This window comes from Sparus aurata, chromosome 19, assembly GCF_900880675.1.
Source record: "Sparus aurata chromosome 19, fSpaAur1.1, whole genome shotgun sequence".
NCBI lineage: Eukaryota > Metazoa > Chordata > Actinopteri > Spariformes > Sparidae > Sparus > Sparus aurata.
The window spans coordinates 16,065,039-16,083,497 of NC_044205.1; the positions used below are offsets into that span (position 1 = coordinate 16,065,039).

The 18,459-nt window shown below is 40.5% G+C and overlaps 2 protein-coding genes across 2 annotated transcripts in view; one reads left to right on the top strand and one right to left on the bottom strand.

Moving 5' to 3' along the window:
* Nucleotides 1-1,723: 1,723 nt before the first annotated feature.
* Nucleotides 1,724-9,460, bottom strand: socs6a (suppressor of cytokine signaling 6a). Its single transcript, XM_030398724.1, has 3 exons — nucleotides 9,042-9,460; nucleotides 8,516-8,585; nucleotides 1,724-6,939 (listed from the first exon to the last, which is right to left on the bottom strand). Exon 3 carries the CDS (start codon nucleotides 6,811-6,813, stop codon nucleotides 5,203-5,205), a length of 1,611 nt encoding a protein of 536 aa, XP_030254584.1. The 5' UTR covers nucleotides 6,814-6,939; nucleotides 8,516-8,585; nucleotides 9,042-9,460; the 3' UTR covers nucleotides 1,724-5,202.
* An 8,039-nt stretch (nucleotides 9,461-17,499) lies between these two features.
* The window catches only part of rttn (rotatin), a 37,235-nt gene continuing 36,275 nt past the window's right edge, over nucleotides 17,500-18,459 (top strand). The window contains exons 1-2 of the mRNA XM_030398496.1: nucleotides 17,500-17,668; nucleotides 18,030-18,217. Coding sequence (XP_030254356.1) covers nucleotides 17,638-17,668; nucleotides 18,030-18,217 — 219 coding nt within the window. The 5' untranslated portion in view covers nucleotides 17,500-17,637. The remainder of the gene's footprint in view (nucleotides 17,669-18,029; nucleotides 18,218-18,459) is intronic.

Below are 18,459 nucleotides of genomic sequence, written 5' to 3' on the forward strand. Positions count from 1 at the left end.
TAAGAGCACAATTAGCATGTGAGCTAATTGTCCAGATTCTTGGCTCAGGTCCAGACAACAGTGTATCTGGCCAAACTGCAGATCACATTTCATGCACATGAAGTGTTAAGAAGCTAGGGCGATAAAAATGCTGCAATTTCAGGTGATTTTGTCAAGATTTTTTTTTTTCCTTGTATCATTTTAATGTTTGCTGAAACAGCAACAGACTTGACATCCTGTCAACTGACAGAATTCTCTTCAAAGACAAGAGAAGCACTCTGGGTAAGTAGGCAACATCCTGGGTATGAGGTGGCGAAGTGAGCAGGCTGAATATCACAATGTTTGCAGACAAACCCAAACCCGCTGAGATGGCGTGTCACGCCGTGACAAGCTGCACTCTCCGAGCAAAGTGAAACCCCTCCTGCTAAATTCTGAATATAAAAAAACTGCAAATTAAAAAAAGAGCAACATTGGAAAGCAGAGATGAGTCCTTTTATGATGGAGGTATCTCCATATGACATGTGACCACCAGTGTGTGCAATGAATAAATCATCCTGAACCAGGCAGGGAGAGTAAACAGTTGTGTATCTTCACCTCAAATGCCTGGAGAGGCCTGTCAGACACAGCAGTTAACAAAGCCTACCTCCTCATCATCATGCGGACGGAGTCTCTGCAGATCCGAGTCCAAACCTGACACCATTACCCCACCCCCAACCTTCTCCTCCCCCCCACCATCCACAACACTTTTTCTCCAGAGTCGACTTAAAGCGAAGTTAAAGCGAGGATGGTAGCAACACTGCTAATCTCTCCCAGGAGTCTCCGCTTCACTCGGTTGTATTTAAAGACCGCCTGAATTGTCTTTGTAAATTAGGCAACTGGAGCTCTGGGATTAGCTGCCAATTTGTAGCCACTGCGGAGTGAAACTCCTTGAGACCTCCATGATTTTATCTATTAACACAACTTCAAGCACGATCAGGCTCTTGTTAAGTGTATCGCTGGCAAACAACAATGTATATGGTGTGATTAAAACTCTGCATGCAAGGTGCTTAAAGGGGCACTCCACTGATCTTCACATCAACATCATCTTACTAGACAAGTGTTTTAAAATGGTTTAACAAATAATCTACATCCATTCCAACACATGCATACTGGACATGTGCGTGCTGGTGTAAACAGGAAGCAGACGTTCTTCGGGTTCTTAGCTACAGAAAATACTGTGAATGATTCAGGGAAATGTCACTTCTATTCAGAGAATCCACCTGGATATGCCTTTTTTTATTAAAATATTGTCAGCAGCCATTTTTGTCCCTTTTCTATCAAGTTATGATCAACGTCCGTTTGTCTTACTAAAAGACATCAATGTACAAACTCAAAAATCCAATATCATAAAACTCCATCTTTTCCCAAAGGTCAATTATTAGTGACCTGAAACATCCTTTACTTGTGTACAGAAGGCCAAACCTTGGGAAAAGCTTTGTTTCAAGAAATACCTGTGTACAAGGCTATCTTGGCTAAGAGTCAGTTTTTCGAACATTTGCCATACTTAAGAATAAAAGTCAAAATATCTCTGCCACATTCATTTTGCTCATTCTTTTAAAAATGTGTCTCGAAAGTTCCCAAGCTTTACGAAAAAGGAATACTAAATCGCTGGAGTGCCCCTTTAATTTTCACAAGTCAAATGTAAGTGATGACAGGAATGCTCGTTTGAGTATCATCTCATGTGAAAATATGAAGAAAAATTAAAGATGTTTTAGAATATAGTTTTTTATTTATAATTTATAATTGGCAGATACAAAAAACTCTTGAACTGTATCCAAAGTGTGCAATAAAATCACTGTTGATTTTTTCCCAAAAGAAAAATACAAAAAGACCATCTACTTTGGAAAGTTGACAGTTGACAACCGATGTAAACTGGAGTGAACCGGTAACTCTACGGAGGGTTTTACTAATCGCTACTAATGCTCTTTTAACTGACTACAGTTTGTTAACAAATTGCAAATCTGCTTTACTCTCCCAAGACAATAACCAAAGTCATTTAGTGTACATACATCTACATTGGTGACATTCTATTTTCCCCCATTGTTAAATACAAGAAAAGGCAATCATATCCATATAAGCAGCACAAATGTGTATAACACATTAAAATGAAATAAAAGTTCTCAAAAATTGTACCAAGATGTTCATGTGAGAGAGTAAACCAAAAGAAAAAAAAAGGGAAGGAAGAGGGGGAGCATTTCCAAACATAATGTTGTAAACAATCACCTTCACTCGCCGAGATGCACAAAAAAAACAATTGTTGGAGCTTGTTAAGTGCTAAACAGCTGTTATTAACTCAAAACGCTTCAGCAGTCCGAACAAGCATCAACCTCCGGAATCAAACATTGAAGGCAATAACGCTTAATAATAAACAAAATAACTATTTAGAAAACTCACAGCAGCAACACCGTATGAAACTGGTTCCTGCTTGTCAAACTTTGATGACAAAACCGCAAATTAAAAATGGAAAATACAAGTTAAGGAACATTGTATTAAAAAAAGACTAACATTTTGCTTTCACATTTCAACTGAAACACATACACGCACGCCCAAAAAGTAAAATCTAATTTACATCCACATTCTTGCCGTGATCCCATTCCTTGATAGCCTGTGAGCATTAGCAGAGGCTTTGATATGATGCTGGTGCCTTACCCTTTATATCCCACAGATATGACATAAACAAAACAATCTCCATTTATCTAAACAGCTATATGAACACAGGACAAAATGTGTGACTATATTTCTTCTTCTTTAAAAAAAAACAAAAACAAAAAAAATACATGCCATCTGAAGGACAACTTTAGGCAGGAGAGGATCCAAAGCATGTCAATGGAGACTATTCAAGTGCAAAAAAATGTGTCAATGTAGTTCTTATGATTCTCATGCTTTCTGAAACTGGTCCGCAGGCAGATAAAATGGATCCCTCAAACAAGCGTACATTCCTTTTGTACAGCCCCATCCCCCAGATGGCAAATGTCACAAAAATAAAACTCACATAAAAGGATTCGAAGAAAGAAAAAAAAAACATTTCTTGTACACAGAATGTCCAGCCCATGTTTGTGACAGAAAACAACATCCCTCTACACAGCCAAACACACGACCTAGATCCTCTGTTCCTATACAACGCAACGCTTCAAAATGTCTTTAAAACATGCAACACCGTCCAGAGTTCCTATCTAATTTCTGCTGTGCTAGACTCACGGTAACTTTCCTCAGACACCAACATTTCCAGCTAACTAAAACTAGAACTATGCGCTAACGTTCTACCAAAAATTGTCTGAGAGACCATTTTCCAAATACTTTTAAAAAGGACACTGATGTCAAAAAAGATGCTCATTCATAATGTGAAAAACACTATTCCCTGTCATAGTATCCGTATAAAGCACTTGCGTAGCATACTGTGTGCTCTTCCCTTTACTCTGGCACCAACAGCCAAGTAGAGACAATCTGTGGGGTAGTGCAGCTCTGTGGGGACAATGTGAATATGCAATGGCAAAAACTATGCCTTCTTCTTTTTCTAAATGTCCTTGAAACCCATATGACACTGATGATGGAGCCATGCAGCTGTGGTGGAACCTTTGTCACACGCCGAAAACCCTGACATCGCTCCAAGATGGTGAGGACGACTAACCCTGGCTTTCCCCGAGTCCTTATACCTAAGCTCACGCCATTTATTGGATTCCTTTGATCTGGGTCCAGCTCGTTGCTGGCATTTTCGAGACTAAGAAACAGCCATCCCTACGTACAGATTCAGGTCAAATAACTAGAGGCCTTCTTTTAGTTGCAGGTTAATTGAGGGAAATTTTCTTCACTTATAAACTGCCTAAGGTAAATGCAGTAGTGCATTAAACGGCCTTATACTCAGAGTTGCGTGTAAACAACACAGCCAACATCCTTCATCCGTTGACCAACATCTCTTATTTAGAGTAACTCTACAGTGCCATTAATTGACAGTCTTAAAGCCTTTACTACATGCAGAAACAAGCATTACAGATAGTGACAAAGTTGTTAGGCCTGAGCTGCAGTGCAGTTTTTGTAACATTCCTAATGCAGAAAAGATTTCACTTTTAACGTTAACATATTTTTAAAAGGTTTATACATCAACTTCAATGCTGTTCCTACAAACAGCACATTGGAGTCCAGCATCGTCAGTACCTTTAGGCTTGCACATTATAAAATGGCCACATGCAGCCACACAATGTAAGGCTTCTTCTCTGACCAAACTGTTCCATCCCACTTACAGACCGCCAATTTTTGACATCTTTTGCAACAAAATGTTGTTAATGATTTGGACATGGTAAACCCATGTGACTCTGAAAGGGTTCCTCTTTCTTTTTTTCAAAGTAGCAAACATGACCAAAAAAAAAAAAAAAAAGCCTGCACCAGACTAAGCATACTGAAGCATTAATGTATGAGTTGTATGTCAGGTAGTACCATGGCATAATAGAGTCAAATAAAGCTTGAGGAAGAACTAGCATCCACCGGATATGTTGTGAAGTATATAAATTAGAAGAACAGGTTGGCCACCATCACTTGTTGTATGATTTGACTAATTGCATAGAATAAATGCAGAGTGATGTTCTCATTTGCAGTCTGATCATGCTGAAAAAGATGATAAAATCTGTCACATAATAAAAAAGCAAAAGATGATCAAAATTGGTTAATCTGCAGGGAGCTTAAAATGTTATTTAAAACTTAAGTAGCACTATTTTTCCTTCTTTAAATGTACAATTTAGTGGATAAAGATTTTTCCTTATTTTAAATCTACAATTTAGTGGATAATGATTAAATGAATTTCCAAATCCAGAGTACAATTTTAGTTTTCCTTCACGCAGATAACAAATTTATGAAAATCTTCTTTACTTGCAGAGCTGGATTTTACTGTTAACTATACATGTTTAATGTCTGCACTTAACATATGCAACTAGGATAACTTGGCTGTATATCTCTGCTATTGTTTTTTGCAGTAGATTATGTGCTGGCACTATGTCTCTGGAAGTTAAGACCAGCGAAAAATAAACCCAGAACAGTGGAATGGAGGACTTAACAGTGACAGAGTCACCTGGACACAAATCAAGAGCCACCAAAACCGATCATCTCAAAACTGTGGTTGTCTGTAAACCTTGTTTAAATCTCTGAACTGAACCCAAAAGTGCAAATTGCTACCACTGCCTTATCTCTGTGTTCTCAGTAGTGCTTCTCCTGCAGATAATCTTTCATCTTGTTAGGTAAGGGGAGTTTCTGGATCAGGTCTATTCTCGTGTATTGTCTAATGACGAAGCGGCAAAGGTACTGCAGGGAGCGCACTTGCATAAACCTAGATACTGGGTTAGTTAGTCTGACAGGGTAGGTTGCAGACCCTGGCAAGCGAGACCTGGAGTAGCAAAAAGCTCCATTCTCTGAGTCTTTGATAGAGTGTTCGATTAAGTCAACGATGGATGTGTGTCCTTCCACGTCTGGCTGCTCGTAGAAGCTGAAGCGTCCATTTGAGTGTTCGATGCGGGTGTGGAGGGTTTTGCTCTGGGACCTGAAACTCAGGCTGAGCAGATACCTGTCATCAGAGCTGTCTCTGACCAGGAAGGAGCCGTCGGCCAAGTTGACCAGCTTTTCCTCTGCCTCCCAGCGTGTGATTGGCCCCCAGTACCAGCCCTGCCTCGCGAGCTTCTTCAGCTCCTCTGTCAGACTGGTGACGACCATGGGCCCGCTGGTCTGGACCGAGTCGTACACCCGACTAACCCCAGGAGCTGTGTTTGGGTCAAAGTTGAGGTGGTGTCTTACCCTCTCAGCAACCTGGCTGTCTGAAGAGCTGAACCCTGAAAAAGTCCTGGGAAGATGTCCGTTACTTGTTATGGGCGGCAGGAGCGGAGAGAGGGGAGGTGGGACCTCTACTCTAGAACTTTGGAGCATCACACCAGCAGATCCGATGAGAAGACTGTTAACTGAGGTTTCCATGAAGAGATCAGGAGGCATCCCACTAACCAGTTCATGTTCCTCCTGTCCCTGGTCTGTGTGGAGGGACCTACTGTCTGCTTCAGTCACCGCCTCCATAGGAGAGGAGCTGTCCAGGCAGAAGGAGTGGGACCCTTCTGGGTACATTCCCTCATCTAAAGGCATTGTGTACTGGATGTAGTCCTGGGGAGTCAACCCCAGCACCACAGGCACGTCATTTTCATCAATGTTTAGATGCAGCTCACCATTTTGTGGCTGCTGAAGATTCTTTAAGGATTCTGCTTGGTCCTGAAAGAGCCCTTCCATCTGGAAATCGTGAAATTCTTTCCGGACACCATTCAAGTTGGGACTCGGGCTGGGAGAGTGAACCATGGCTTTAACTTTTACCTCCATCTTGATGCACGCATCATCAGAGTTGACTGACCGCAGAGGCCACGGTGAGGGGCTATAATGATGACTACGTAGGGATGAAGATCTAAGGGGTCTCTGGGCTTTTACCTCATTGAAGCTTATGGGCACAGACGAGGAAGAGAATGTGTCGTCGTCATCGACTGAGCCAATGGCGGAAGAACTGCCTTTCACTTTCGCCTTCTGCTTGGCAGACAGCCTCCTTTTTAGCGATCCCATCAGGCCCTCACTCTTTGAGCGGCCCTTATTCTGGCCCCCTTTGTCCTCCTCACCACCAAGGTCACAGCCAGAAAGCTCTTTGGTGTAGCAGCCCCCGAAAAGTGACTCTTCCTTCGAAAACTCTGTAGTCACCGAGGGCTGCTGGAGCATGACAAAGTCACCCTCCTCTTTGCCCTTTATGCTGAGGGACTTGCGGATGGTCTTAAGGCTTATCTTCTTCATTCTGACAGGCCCTCCAAAGTGGGGGCATGGGATGGCTCTCCTGGTATCCTGATGAAAGTACTATCCACAGCGTCCTCCCATCAGGCCACACGAAACAAGTCATGCATACAGTGGAGCTATCAAACCCTGCAGGAAGAAAAACAAAAAACAAGATTATAGATATCTTATGTTTAGTCTTCCAGTGCTTTAGAAAGTAACACACACATCACAGTAAAAACTTAATTTAATAAAGCTGCTAAAGGTGCTCATCAATATTGGGGGAGCAGCTTAGCAGCTGTGGACATTTTTAAACATGGTTCATAGTAAACAATGCAGCAGGGAAGTCATCCTAAACTCAGAACAACCGAAACAAAAAAAAAACATCTGTTGGAATAATTGAAAAGGATTTGCAAACAAATATGATAAAAGAATGATTTTATATATATTAGTATAATTTGTCAGATAAAAATATATCTTCTTAACAACAGCATAGAACATCACAGCCATTTAGTGAAGTCCCCTGTATTAAAACAGTGAATATTTGTTGATGTATTAATCCCATGATACAATTTAAGGCCAGGCAGTATATTTACATTTTATCATTATCGTGATTTGAGAGTATATATTTTCTTCGGTTTTATCAGCCTATCGTTATATCGTAATAAAGCGCAAGTGCTGTCGTTTCCTGTTTTAAAGGCAGCAATCACAGTCAAATGGTGTAATTTCTCAGTAAATCATGTGACCTATAAAATGCAAGAAACGTTAAAGCCAATTATAATTTCCTAAGGCTCATTGCCACGTTATTAAATGTCTCGGTTTCTGACACAGTTGAACAGTGAAAGACATTCAGTTTATTATTACAGAAGACGAATAAAAACAGCAAATCCTAACAGGAGACGGAAACTAGAACTTTAAAATGCAAGTTAACTTGAAAACACTATTAAGTAGATTAATCAATTATTAAAATAAATTACTTAATGCAGACTGAGTTATAGCATCGGCTCTAAACTATGTACCGCCAGCACAAATGGTTTTGAAATGAAACAACAATTATGGAGGTCAGGTTCACTGTAATTGGCTCTTACATCCATGCTGCGTACAAATTGTGGCCCTTCTAGAAACACTGTCCCCTGTGAAGCAGGGAATTTTAGTCTGACGATGTACATATAACACAAATCACTCTGTTTAATATCTAACTGCAAATCCGTTCAATGGTTACACTAACTGCATGAAGTCTATGATCTGCAGACATCAACAGATGCTGTGTATTTCCCCTCCGCTGCTGCTGTTCTCCATGATTCTCTTTAAACTCCTCAGTCGTTCCGGCTGTGTGTTCAGTATCACTTCCCTGCTGCACTGGTTTACTACAGACCACATATGAAACGGCCCACACTTCTCACACTGCTTCCCCAATTTAGACGTTAACATCATCAAAATAGCCTCATGAACGAAAACTAACACGGACTTGATTTCATTGGAAATGCAAAGCGAACAATCGGAAAATGTGTCACTGTAAAAAACATTCAATGACCACACCATATTAAGGCCATTTAATGAAATGAATAACAATCATTGCCTGTCCATCTGTCAAAAAAATCTATATAAATATTGCCATGACAGCTCCGGCAACCCAAGAATCAAACAGTATCTAGAGACATGTACCACCTACAGTCCCTAAATGAAGCTGCTTTCTAATCAAGACAGCTGCAATCTGATTACTCACCATTATGTGCAGGAAAATGGTGACTCAGTTGGATGGGTCAAGTTCCACTTCCACCACCTTTCATTTGATGCTGTGAAAAACAATAGTCATCTCAAAATGAAAAGTTTCACATTGACCCTTTTACATTTTTATTTTATAACGACACATTACATGCACCTATACAATACAACAAGCATTGTGTATGAATAACGCCAACGGTAGCATGGTATGTCCTGACCTGGCAGGGCCTACGGACACAACAGCATGCCTTTAGCTTAGCTACTTTGCGCTTGTTTGCGTCTTTAAAAGGCAGTATTCTCAAACGTTGTGCTCAAACTACGATTCGGTTGGTGGCACTTTAAATAGTGCGAGCACAAGAAGAAGCATGACTTTGTGCGACATAAACTGCCAATTAACTCAACAGAGGCTGGTTTGCTTGTATGCTAATATCAACTAGCTAACAGCCAGTTAGTTTGTACTTTCAAAGTAAGCCTAGTAGAATACACACAAAAAATAAATAAAATATACACATTATATTGTCTCTTACCCGGTCACTTCTACTTGTCTTATCAGCCGAAATAACCCAGAGTTGCTGGCACTTGTCGTTCATGAAAGGTTCGCCCCTTTAACGACAGCTGGCTAATGCTAGCCTGGCTAACGTTAGCTCGCCACCTAAGCCAATCAGCTAGCTTTGTTAGCGTTTGCTGCCGAAAACATTACCGTTAGCTTCCCTTCGGTCGCCTCCTGCGCCCGGGACGTAAAAGTACAAAGCTGTTTTTAAATGGCCGGATTTGGTTCCTCTCTAAATGTGCGGGGTGGCGTTGCCGACTAGCGTGACACAATAAGGTGACATCTCTGTGGCTGGGTTAGCTAACACTTTGTAGCTCACGGCCCTCTTCCTTTCTTCCTTTGTGTTGCCTGTTGAATTGTGGGAGCAGATTGAGATGCAGCGAATCAGACGCACACAGCGGCCACGGCAAGTTTCCACATCCCGGAGGCAGAAACACAAACACTGAGGAGAGATGTGCACCATGACACAAAATGAAAACTATTATTGTATATATATAGATATATATAGATATTTGTTTTTGTTTATGGCATGTTTTTTGTATGTGTATATAATTTGGAGACATGATTTATTGGAAATATTTCAATATTTGTTTTTTTAATTGACAAATTAAGGTTACCAAAAGAGGATTTGATCATCTAAACGCCTAAAACACAAGATTTTAGGGCAGTGAAACATGTGTAAATAACCCAGAATTTCACTATTGCCACTCAACAGAAGCTGCCCACTTGCCAAAAGAAGAAGGATGTGGTTGAGCCGGGCAGCACCCACTTATGGAGCAAGGCATTGTGAAAAAAACAAAAAACAAACGCGCATTCTGTGTCAACTTCTGCTGAAAACTGTGTGAACTCAACAGGGCTGCACGATGTGGCAAAAGAGAAAAAAGAAGCAGAGATTGCCATATGATTCATGATTCGTGGTATTAAAGAGGCTCTATGTAGTTTTGCAGAGGAAATTTAAACTCAGATTATTAATATTTAAAACGTTAATGAGGTGCTAATACAAACACAGACATATGTATTTTTTCTATAACTGAATAAACAGGTTGTTCTCAGAGGAAAATAAGGTCTCCTGAACACTGTTTGAAGCTTGAAAGGTGGCAGGGTCTGCCACATATAAACAAAGTAAAACCATATGAAACTGTGTTGTCCTTTAAGGTCAGTTTGTTTATCAGTCATGAAAACAAAGAGTGTTTGTTTGTATACTTTGTTAAGGCATAATGATAAGAATCAGTCTCTTCGGGGTCTATAAGTTCTTCCCCAATAACAACATAGTGTACCTTTAATTAACTTTGTTCATCTTCTCTGAGAAAAAAAAAGAGACTATAAATCACGATGATGTGACATTTGATGACAACTAAATGAGGAAGTGTTGAACAAATCTCTTCTCTCACATCTGCAGAACAAGATGTGTATGGTGAGGTATCGCTACACTGCATGTTCTTACATCAAAACGCTGCTTTTGTCAGTTCATCATTATCAAATAAAAACTGCAGCTTCGGTTTGATTTGGACATTGCACTCCTCAGGCATAATGCGATTTCGATTATATTACGATTAATCGTGCAGCCCTACAACTCAAGCAATCAATATGAAGGCAACTTGTGTGAATCAGTGGCAGACATGGATGTAAAAAAAAAAGAATGTCTCTCTGAATCCCGTGACATGAAAATTCAACTAGCTGGACTGAGACTGAGGAAGATAAACAGAGAAAACTTGCTAAAGGGAGCCGTTGCCTGTTGAGTTCACTCATCGCAGAGGCATTAATCATCTCCCCTGTGCCACATGAAACTGTTAGATATGCAGTCCCTGAAATAATATTAATAACCACAGAGAATTTTTTTTTTTTTCAAATGAGAGAGCCAAGTTATTTGGACTTTTTTTGCCAAAAGGAGAAAATTTTGTTTTCTTAATTGCCTGAATCACTGAGATGTAATACTCTCTTCTTCTTTGTGCGGAAATGTGACGGCAAATTCACAGATATCAGATATTCTGTTTGTTAGTTCCGTGTAGCGGTCTTTGATTGAATACAGCAGCTGCTTATGAAGATAAACATTTCAAGCTAATTAATGACTGAAACTTTAAAAAAAGAAATACATTTTATAGCTTTGGGTTATAGCAAAGAATTCATTTTTCTAAAAACAGTTTTCTGGCTGGTTTCATGCCGTGCCGTTTAAGCACAGTGTATAACTTCCCCTCAGTGGAGTAATCAGGAGTCCATTTTTCACCACAGCTATCAGATAACTGGAGAAATATTAACCAATGCACTTTTCTCCCCGCCCTGAAGCCCACTGCGCTTAGCCTTTCTGCGGGGAGGGTCTTTTCTAATTTGTATTCCCGGGAAACATCAAGTCGGCTTCTCCGAGTATTCTCGTGTATCTGATACAGCAGGACTACAACTCTGAACTCTGAAATGATACATTGGTTGCCTAATTAGTGTCAGTATTGTTTTAAAGTAGATTGTGTTTACCACTGCCAGGCTAATTTGGTCCATATACCGAACATTACGTTGTTTTGTTTTTTTCCACACTGTCAAGTGTATGGCAGTCCTTTGCCGACCTGCTTAGGGGGCAGCTGTGTGCAGACAGGCTCTATGCAAAGACTCTAATTACCGGGCCCTATTAGGGTTGATCAGGCTGCCTTTCGCTTGATGTGTTGGCACAGGAGGGGGGGAGGAGGAGGAGGAGGAGGGGGAGGGGGAGGAGGGGTGGCAGCTCTTAGATATAGCACCAAGGACACCGGGAAGCAAGGATGCAATGGGTTTTTTTTCTCTCTACAAGTGAAATTAGACCTGACAAACAAACTTTAGTCTTGTTGATATCGCCCGACAGTACAAACAAGTGAGCGTTCAAGTTTGTCATGTAGCCTGTTTTGTCACGCCGGGGTAAACAGCTCAAATAGTTACTAATAGCGGGGCTGCGTGATTTTAAATGAAGTCTTGCCTTGATGGTTTCATAGGAATGGAGTGTGTGCACGGTGTTGGGAAACACCACGGAGCAAGACGTATGGGGGGGGGGGGGGGGCATCTGGAGCATCCTGTTAAGATCAATACTCCCCCCCAAAAAATGTGGGAATTTATGTATAAGCACAACTCAAAAAACACTGAACCTCGAGCCAGGACGGAACGTTGTACACGGGGAGAGGGCCAAACTGCTTAATGAGACGCCTCGGCTCCATCTTGATTTCAAACGGCATAGGCCGTAAATTATTTGCACAATATGTCTCGCTTCAGTTTGACTCAGTCCTCCGACTTGACTCCTTCGCCGATGGGGGGGGATTGTCGGGGGGCCCCCTCTGTGCCCACCCTCATATCCTCAACACTTGCAGCGGAGCGGAAGACGGGTACAGCAGGCATGTCAAGCAGTGACAGGGCCGGTGGGACCACTTGGGGTTTTTTTTTTTTTCGTTTTCAGGGATGACTGTGGAATAACACAGCCTCAAAATACAGTCTGAGCATCTATTGTATTAAGGATGATGGCCACACCTCTGCCTCATTGTTCTTGTATCTCACTGGGATTTTTTTTTTTTCCTTTTATTTTTTTTGTTGCATTATTTAAAGGGGCACTAAGTAGTTTTGGAGAAGAAAATGTAATACCTAAAACATTAATGAGGTAATAATACAAACAGAAATATATTTTTTGTTTCCATAATTGAATAAACAAGCTGCTCTCAGAGGAAAATAAGGTCACAGTGTTGCGACCGAAACAAGCGGAATCGTGACACCCAGTAGCAAGAAAAAGGTGGCAGGGTCCGCCACATATCAACAAAGTCAAACAGTATGAAACTGTGTTTGTCCTTTAAGGTCAGTTATGTTTATTCAGTTTGTTCAGTCGTGAAATCAAAGAGAGTTTGTTTATTTAGTCTGTTTGTACATACAAAAATCCAGTCAATGAAGATTTTTTTTTTCTCTCATCTGATTAAAATATATAAATATGGCACTTTTAAAAAATCAAACTAATGCCGCACAGCTGAATCAGTCCGTCATATCCCCTTTTTCCCTCTTCGAAGATGGTGCATTAATTACTGTTACACCAGCTGCATCCACATACAATGTAATGACTCAGCTATAGGAACCTGAGCTCGGTCCAAATGGCCGCCTGCTTCAAAACAATGAATTAATCGTCTAATCCCGCTTATGTTCTCTGGCCCCTCCACAGCCCTTGATATCAGTTTATTAATTCTTCAAGCCACTTCTTAAATTTCGTTACCATATGGGGCGCTGATTTCTGGACAATTATAGTAACGATATGATTAATTAGCTGATTTGACCTTGTTTTATGGGTTAAGGGCAACAACAGATCCCTTTTTGCCCAGCAGCCATTCTGAAACGCTTGGCGGTAGACGCGGCTCAGCCTTTCCACTTTTTCTATTTAGAGTCACTTTTTTAAAGACTTTAAATGTCAGTACATTCTTTGAAAGACTTTGAAAAGGACTAGGAGGGGAAGATAAGGTTGGGAAAAGAAGAGGGTAATGTGTTTTTTTCTTTTTTGCCGAAGGTTAGTCTTTCAGAGCGTACATGCAGGAGGGTCTTTTAATTTTTCACTCAGCCCAAATGTATATTTTAGCCTTGCTTGTGAGATTACATTTCTTCCCTCCACAGTCAACTTAAAAAATAGGGCAAACATGTCCGTCATTAGGAACATGCTTCTTAAAATGAATTATAGTAAAAAAGTTCTCAGTGTGATTCTCCTAGAGATTAAATGTGAGTCCTCCTCCCTGCACATTGATCTGCTGTTTTTGGTAAACTGTGTAATTTATTTCTATATTATTCAATTCTGTGTAGTAGATTGACTGCAACTTTTATAACAAGAAACAGGTAGGAACATACTCTAGTTGCAATCTGTAAGAGTTAAATTCATACCCCAAAAAAGTGTTCTTACCATTGCCTAGTTAGCTCAGTTAGCAGTGCAGCTAGTCATCTGGACAAGGAGGAGCAGTGGGGGAATGTTGCGGTTTGCACAGGTAGCTCAGGAGCTTCGGACCGTTTAGCATGCTAACTTCAGTGGACATCTTTCCAGCAAAAAATAACAAGCGAGCTCCCAGTTCAGACCACTAGCTGCATGGCTAACTAAACTAACTAGCAAACAGAAGCTTCAGGTACTAACAGTAAGCAGCTACTATGCTGCCCCCTTATGCTTACATTTTGCACCTTTAATACTAACGCAAGTTGTCACTTGTTACTTATTATTATATATTCAAACAATGTCAAATGAAAGGTCCAAAGAAAATAGAAATAATTCTGCACAGGGACTTTCAAAGTGATATATAAGGTTACCTTCACCATAATAATTTTCATACAGTCCCTAATTTGTAGTGGTTTTGCTCAAAGTAACTATGCATTCATACATGTTTTATAGTTATAGAGTATTTTATTGCAATATATACAGCATGTTAGTAACAGAAAGCAGGTACTCCTGTGATATGCTGCCCCCTATGTGTTTGGAGTATGATTTAGACAGGTGGCCATTTTTTACATATTGCACTTTTAATTGTCAAATAAATTTGTACCACTTTTGATGATATATGCATGAAATACATGCATGTATACTTATACTGTAGCTACATACAGTATGTCTCTGCCAGTTATCTGCTAAATGAAATGTATCAGCTGTGTAACACTCCCCCTGACTGCGGCCCAGGTTTGGCCAATATGGTTGGGGGCATGCTGACTCATGAATGGCTTATGTCGAGCGTCCAGATACTGGGATGCTTCAAGAGTAAATCTGGCTTCAAAGTATTTACAATTGGCATGATTTCCACTCAGAAATCAGGCTTACATTCACTACCAGCCTGGGGCCGTTTCTGGCATATGAGTAATTTAGTCTGTTGTAAAAATGATTGCATTTGAAAACACAGGCGATTAGAGGTTGAAAGTACAAAACACAAAATATATCTCCCAACTTAATATGTAGCCTACTTCTGTGAGTAAGAAGGGTGTTTTTAATGTATATATGAATGACGGGATAACCGTAGTTTTTGTAGGGGGAAATTGACAGAAACAGCTGAATAGCCATCTGGGAGAGAAGGATACCTTATGTCTGACGGTCAGAAATACTGGGCTGAATGACAAACACCTTGACACATTACTTCATTTATTTAAAGTGGAGTTTTGCTTCCTGTCTGTCGCCGATGGAACAAATGATCGAAGCCACACAGCGGTTGTCAAACAGATGTGATGTGTTGTACTCTTTGGAGTCGACTCAACAGTTATTGAGAGCTCCTGGTCTGACCTAGGGCGATGTATTTTTCCACTTGCAGACTTCCTCAGCTGTTTGGATGTCTCTCGCTCTGTATTCTCATTGTATATCTGCAGGATGTCAAAGTCAGTCCTATATATTGTATCAGGGGCTGGGGAAGAACTGGAATACATTTTTTCATCCTCCTCAGGTCAATGGACCCCGTGGCAGGTCCATCAATATGACTCATGTTGAACTTGTCTGTGGTCTGCTTGGCCCCAGCCAACAAAACATAATTTTGAATTCTGGTCAAGATGCAATACACAGGTGTCCGAACATAACAAACATGTTGTATAAAATGACAGTAAAAATGTGTGTAAAGAAATCATGTTTCCAATAAGTGTGAACGAAAGCAGCATATCTGATTTGAATATGTGGCTCAGTGTGCAGTAAATTTGATATGAAGTCCTGGAAGAAGGTATGTTTGATGTTTGCCCGACGCAACTTGTAAAAATGTACCTGAAATAAACAGTAATGGATGATGAAAGCACAAACTGTCATTTTTTTCCTTTCACCCCCTCAAACTCTTCGAAGGTGACAGTAGACTATAAGCAGCCAAATTAATTATGGGCTTAAATCCCGCTGGAATTCTCAAAAGCCGTGCTTTATATTATTATCATATCAAATTATCATTCCCTAAGTTTGTTAATTATCACCCTGTCTGCTGATCACATCCAGCTCACATCTCAAGTGTGAGATCTCGTGCAGGCGGATTAACTTACATGCAGGAAAGAAAAAAAAAAGAGGAACGTATGCCTGCACTTGTGTCAAGAGGCGATTCTTGTCGGCTTTGATTTTTTTTTAGACGTCGGTGTGTGAGGAGATTAATTTAATGACAGGATAATGTGGCTGCTGTCAAAACTTCATTCAATATTTAAACAATGCATAGAGCCGTCAGTGGTTTTGAAACATGCCTCGGAACAACTGGTGAGAAATATCGCTTCAGCGTGTTTGCATAACATTTCAAAAGATCAGACGAGAGAGACATCCCGCAAATGGGAACATCGCACCTGTGATGTCACAAACCCACAGACATTATCTGATCTCAGTTCTGATCTTACTCTTAAGTGCTCGCCATAAAAAAGGTTAAGGACTGCCATTGTCACTACTGGTGGCATAAAGGAATAAGAATAACAAACTAATACAAAATATTACACCTCGAGTTCTGCTCTGTGGCAGGAGGTACACAAGTATGAAATGCAGGACCTCCAGACTGAGCGACAGTTTGTATCTCTGAGCCATCAGACAGATCAACAGATCGAACCAACTGCCCCTGCCTCAACATACAGGATGCCTTTCTTGCCCCCCCCCCCACCCCCAGCTCCCCACACACAGGTACACATACACACCCGTGCTGTCAGTGACAGCACGCATATATTTGCATGAACATACATTGCACTGATATTCTATATTTGTGTATTGCATTTTGCACATCTTATGTATGTATTTCTATCTTATGATCCTACATTTCTGTACTTTTTGATATTATTAACTTTTATAGTGATAAGTGATTCATTGTAAATCTGCACTTCGAGTAGAAAAGCAAAGCATTCTTGTGGTTCTTTATAAAGGGAAATGTGTTTCTTTGACAATAACTGCTTTGAATATTGGCTCTTGATTCTGTATAACTGGTGGTTTCTTCTGACTTTTAGTACTGCATGTTGATTTTTTTTCTCATTAGCAGATTTTCTATAAAAAATGCTTCACTTGTATTAATGTGATGAATTATTAGTATTTTCCTTTAGGTACTAACATTATTGTATTTGCACTCTGTGAATGTTTTGTGGAAGTACATCATTAAAGGGGCACTAATGTAGATTTGGAGAAGAAATTCAAACATAATTTAAATGTTTACAATATTATAGAAGTAATAATACAAACTCAGAAATATTTAGTTTTCTTTAACTGAATAAACAAGCTGTTCTCAGAGGAAAACAAGGTCTGTTTGAAGCCAGAAAGATGGCAGGGTCCGCCAAATATGAACAAGGTAAGTAAATTGTGTTTGTTTAATCAGGCATGAAAATGAAGACGGGTTGTTTCTTTAGGTTGTTTAGGCATAAAAACATAAATCAATGGGGATCTTTGTGATTCATCCCCAAAACTACATAGTGCACCTTTAACCTTCCAGAGTCTAAGTTTATCCGATGCACCCACATCCCGTGAACGCACCCTGGTCCTCCACAGGAAGTGGAGTGACGCTGGCGCGGTCGTTGAAAACAAACCCGGGGCAGACGCTGTTGACATGACACTGACAGACAGCCGCTCACTCAACTGACAAGCTTCGACCGTTGATGAAGCCTTTTAGCTTGTTTTTTATGACGAGAGAAGCAACACATTGAACATGGAGTTATCACCGCTCATAAAGAAAATAGGTAGGCTAACTTTTTAGCCCAGCAGATGTGGTGCAGGAGGCTGACTTCACCTGAACCAAACAAAACTCTGCAACTTGCCTTGTATTAGCCGCTTGGATGCTAACATTAGCTAGCAATAGAAACCATCTCTAGTCGGACTTATGCAGGTGTAACGGTACTCCGCCGTTGTTACGTAGAGATGGAATTGATGTCAGCGTTAATGTTAGCTAGGTTAACTCAGTAAAACTTCAGTCCAAACTTCCATCTGGCGTTAGCTAACTAAGCTAGCTGCTGACTGGCTAAAAACAAACAACACATCGCTAACTTTGCTGTATCTTTCCTCAACTTAACACGGTCTTTTTCTGTGAAAACAAACCCTCAGGCCACTCTTTGGTGGAGATAAGAGTTCGTGCTTTGAAGAGCATCATATGCAAGCTGGACCATTCCCTGATTTCCGTCTCTGACATTGTTCAAGAAAAGATGCTGTTTGTGCATCTCCTGGAGTGGTTCAATTTCCCCGAGGTGCCGATGCAGGAAGAGGTCCTCGGGTTGCTCTCAACTTTGTCAAAGGTAGATACATAACGAGATTGTTGATGCATTGCTGGATAAGTCGCCTCGATTACAGTGGTTGAAGAGGATCTGTCAGAAGGATAAGCTTGGAATGTTTTTCACCTCCTTTCTTTAATAAGATTTACCACACTTTAACCAGTAAATTGAAGTAGGATCGATATTTGCCTTCGCCAATATATGTTAAAGTTTAATGAGGCAGTCTTCAGTTTCTTTCACCTCGCACTCACTTTGTATGGATTTAC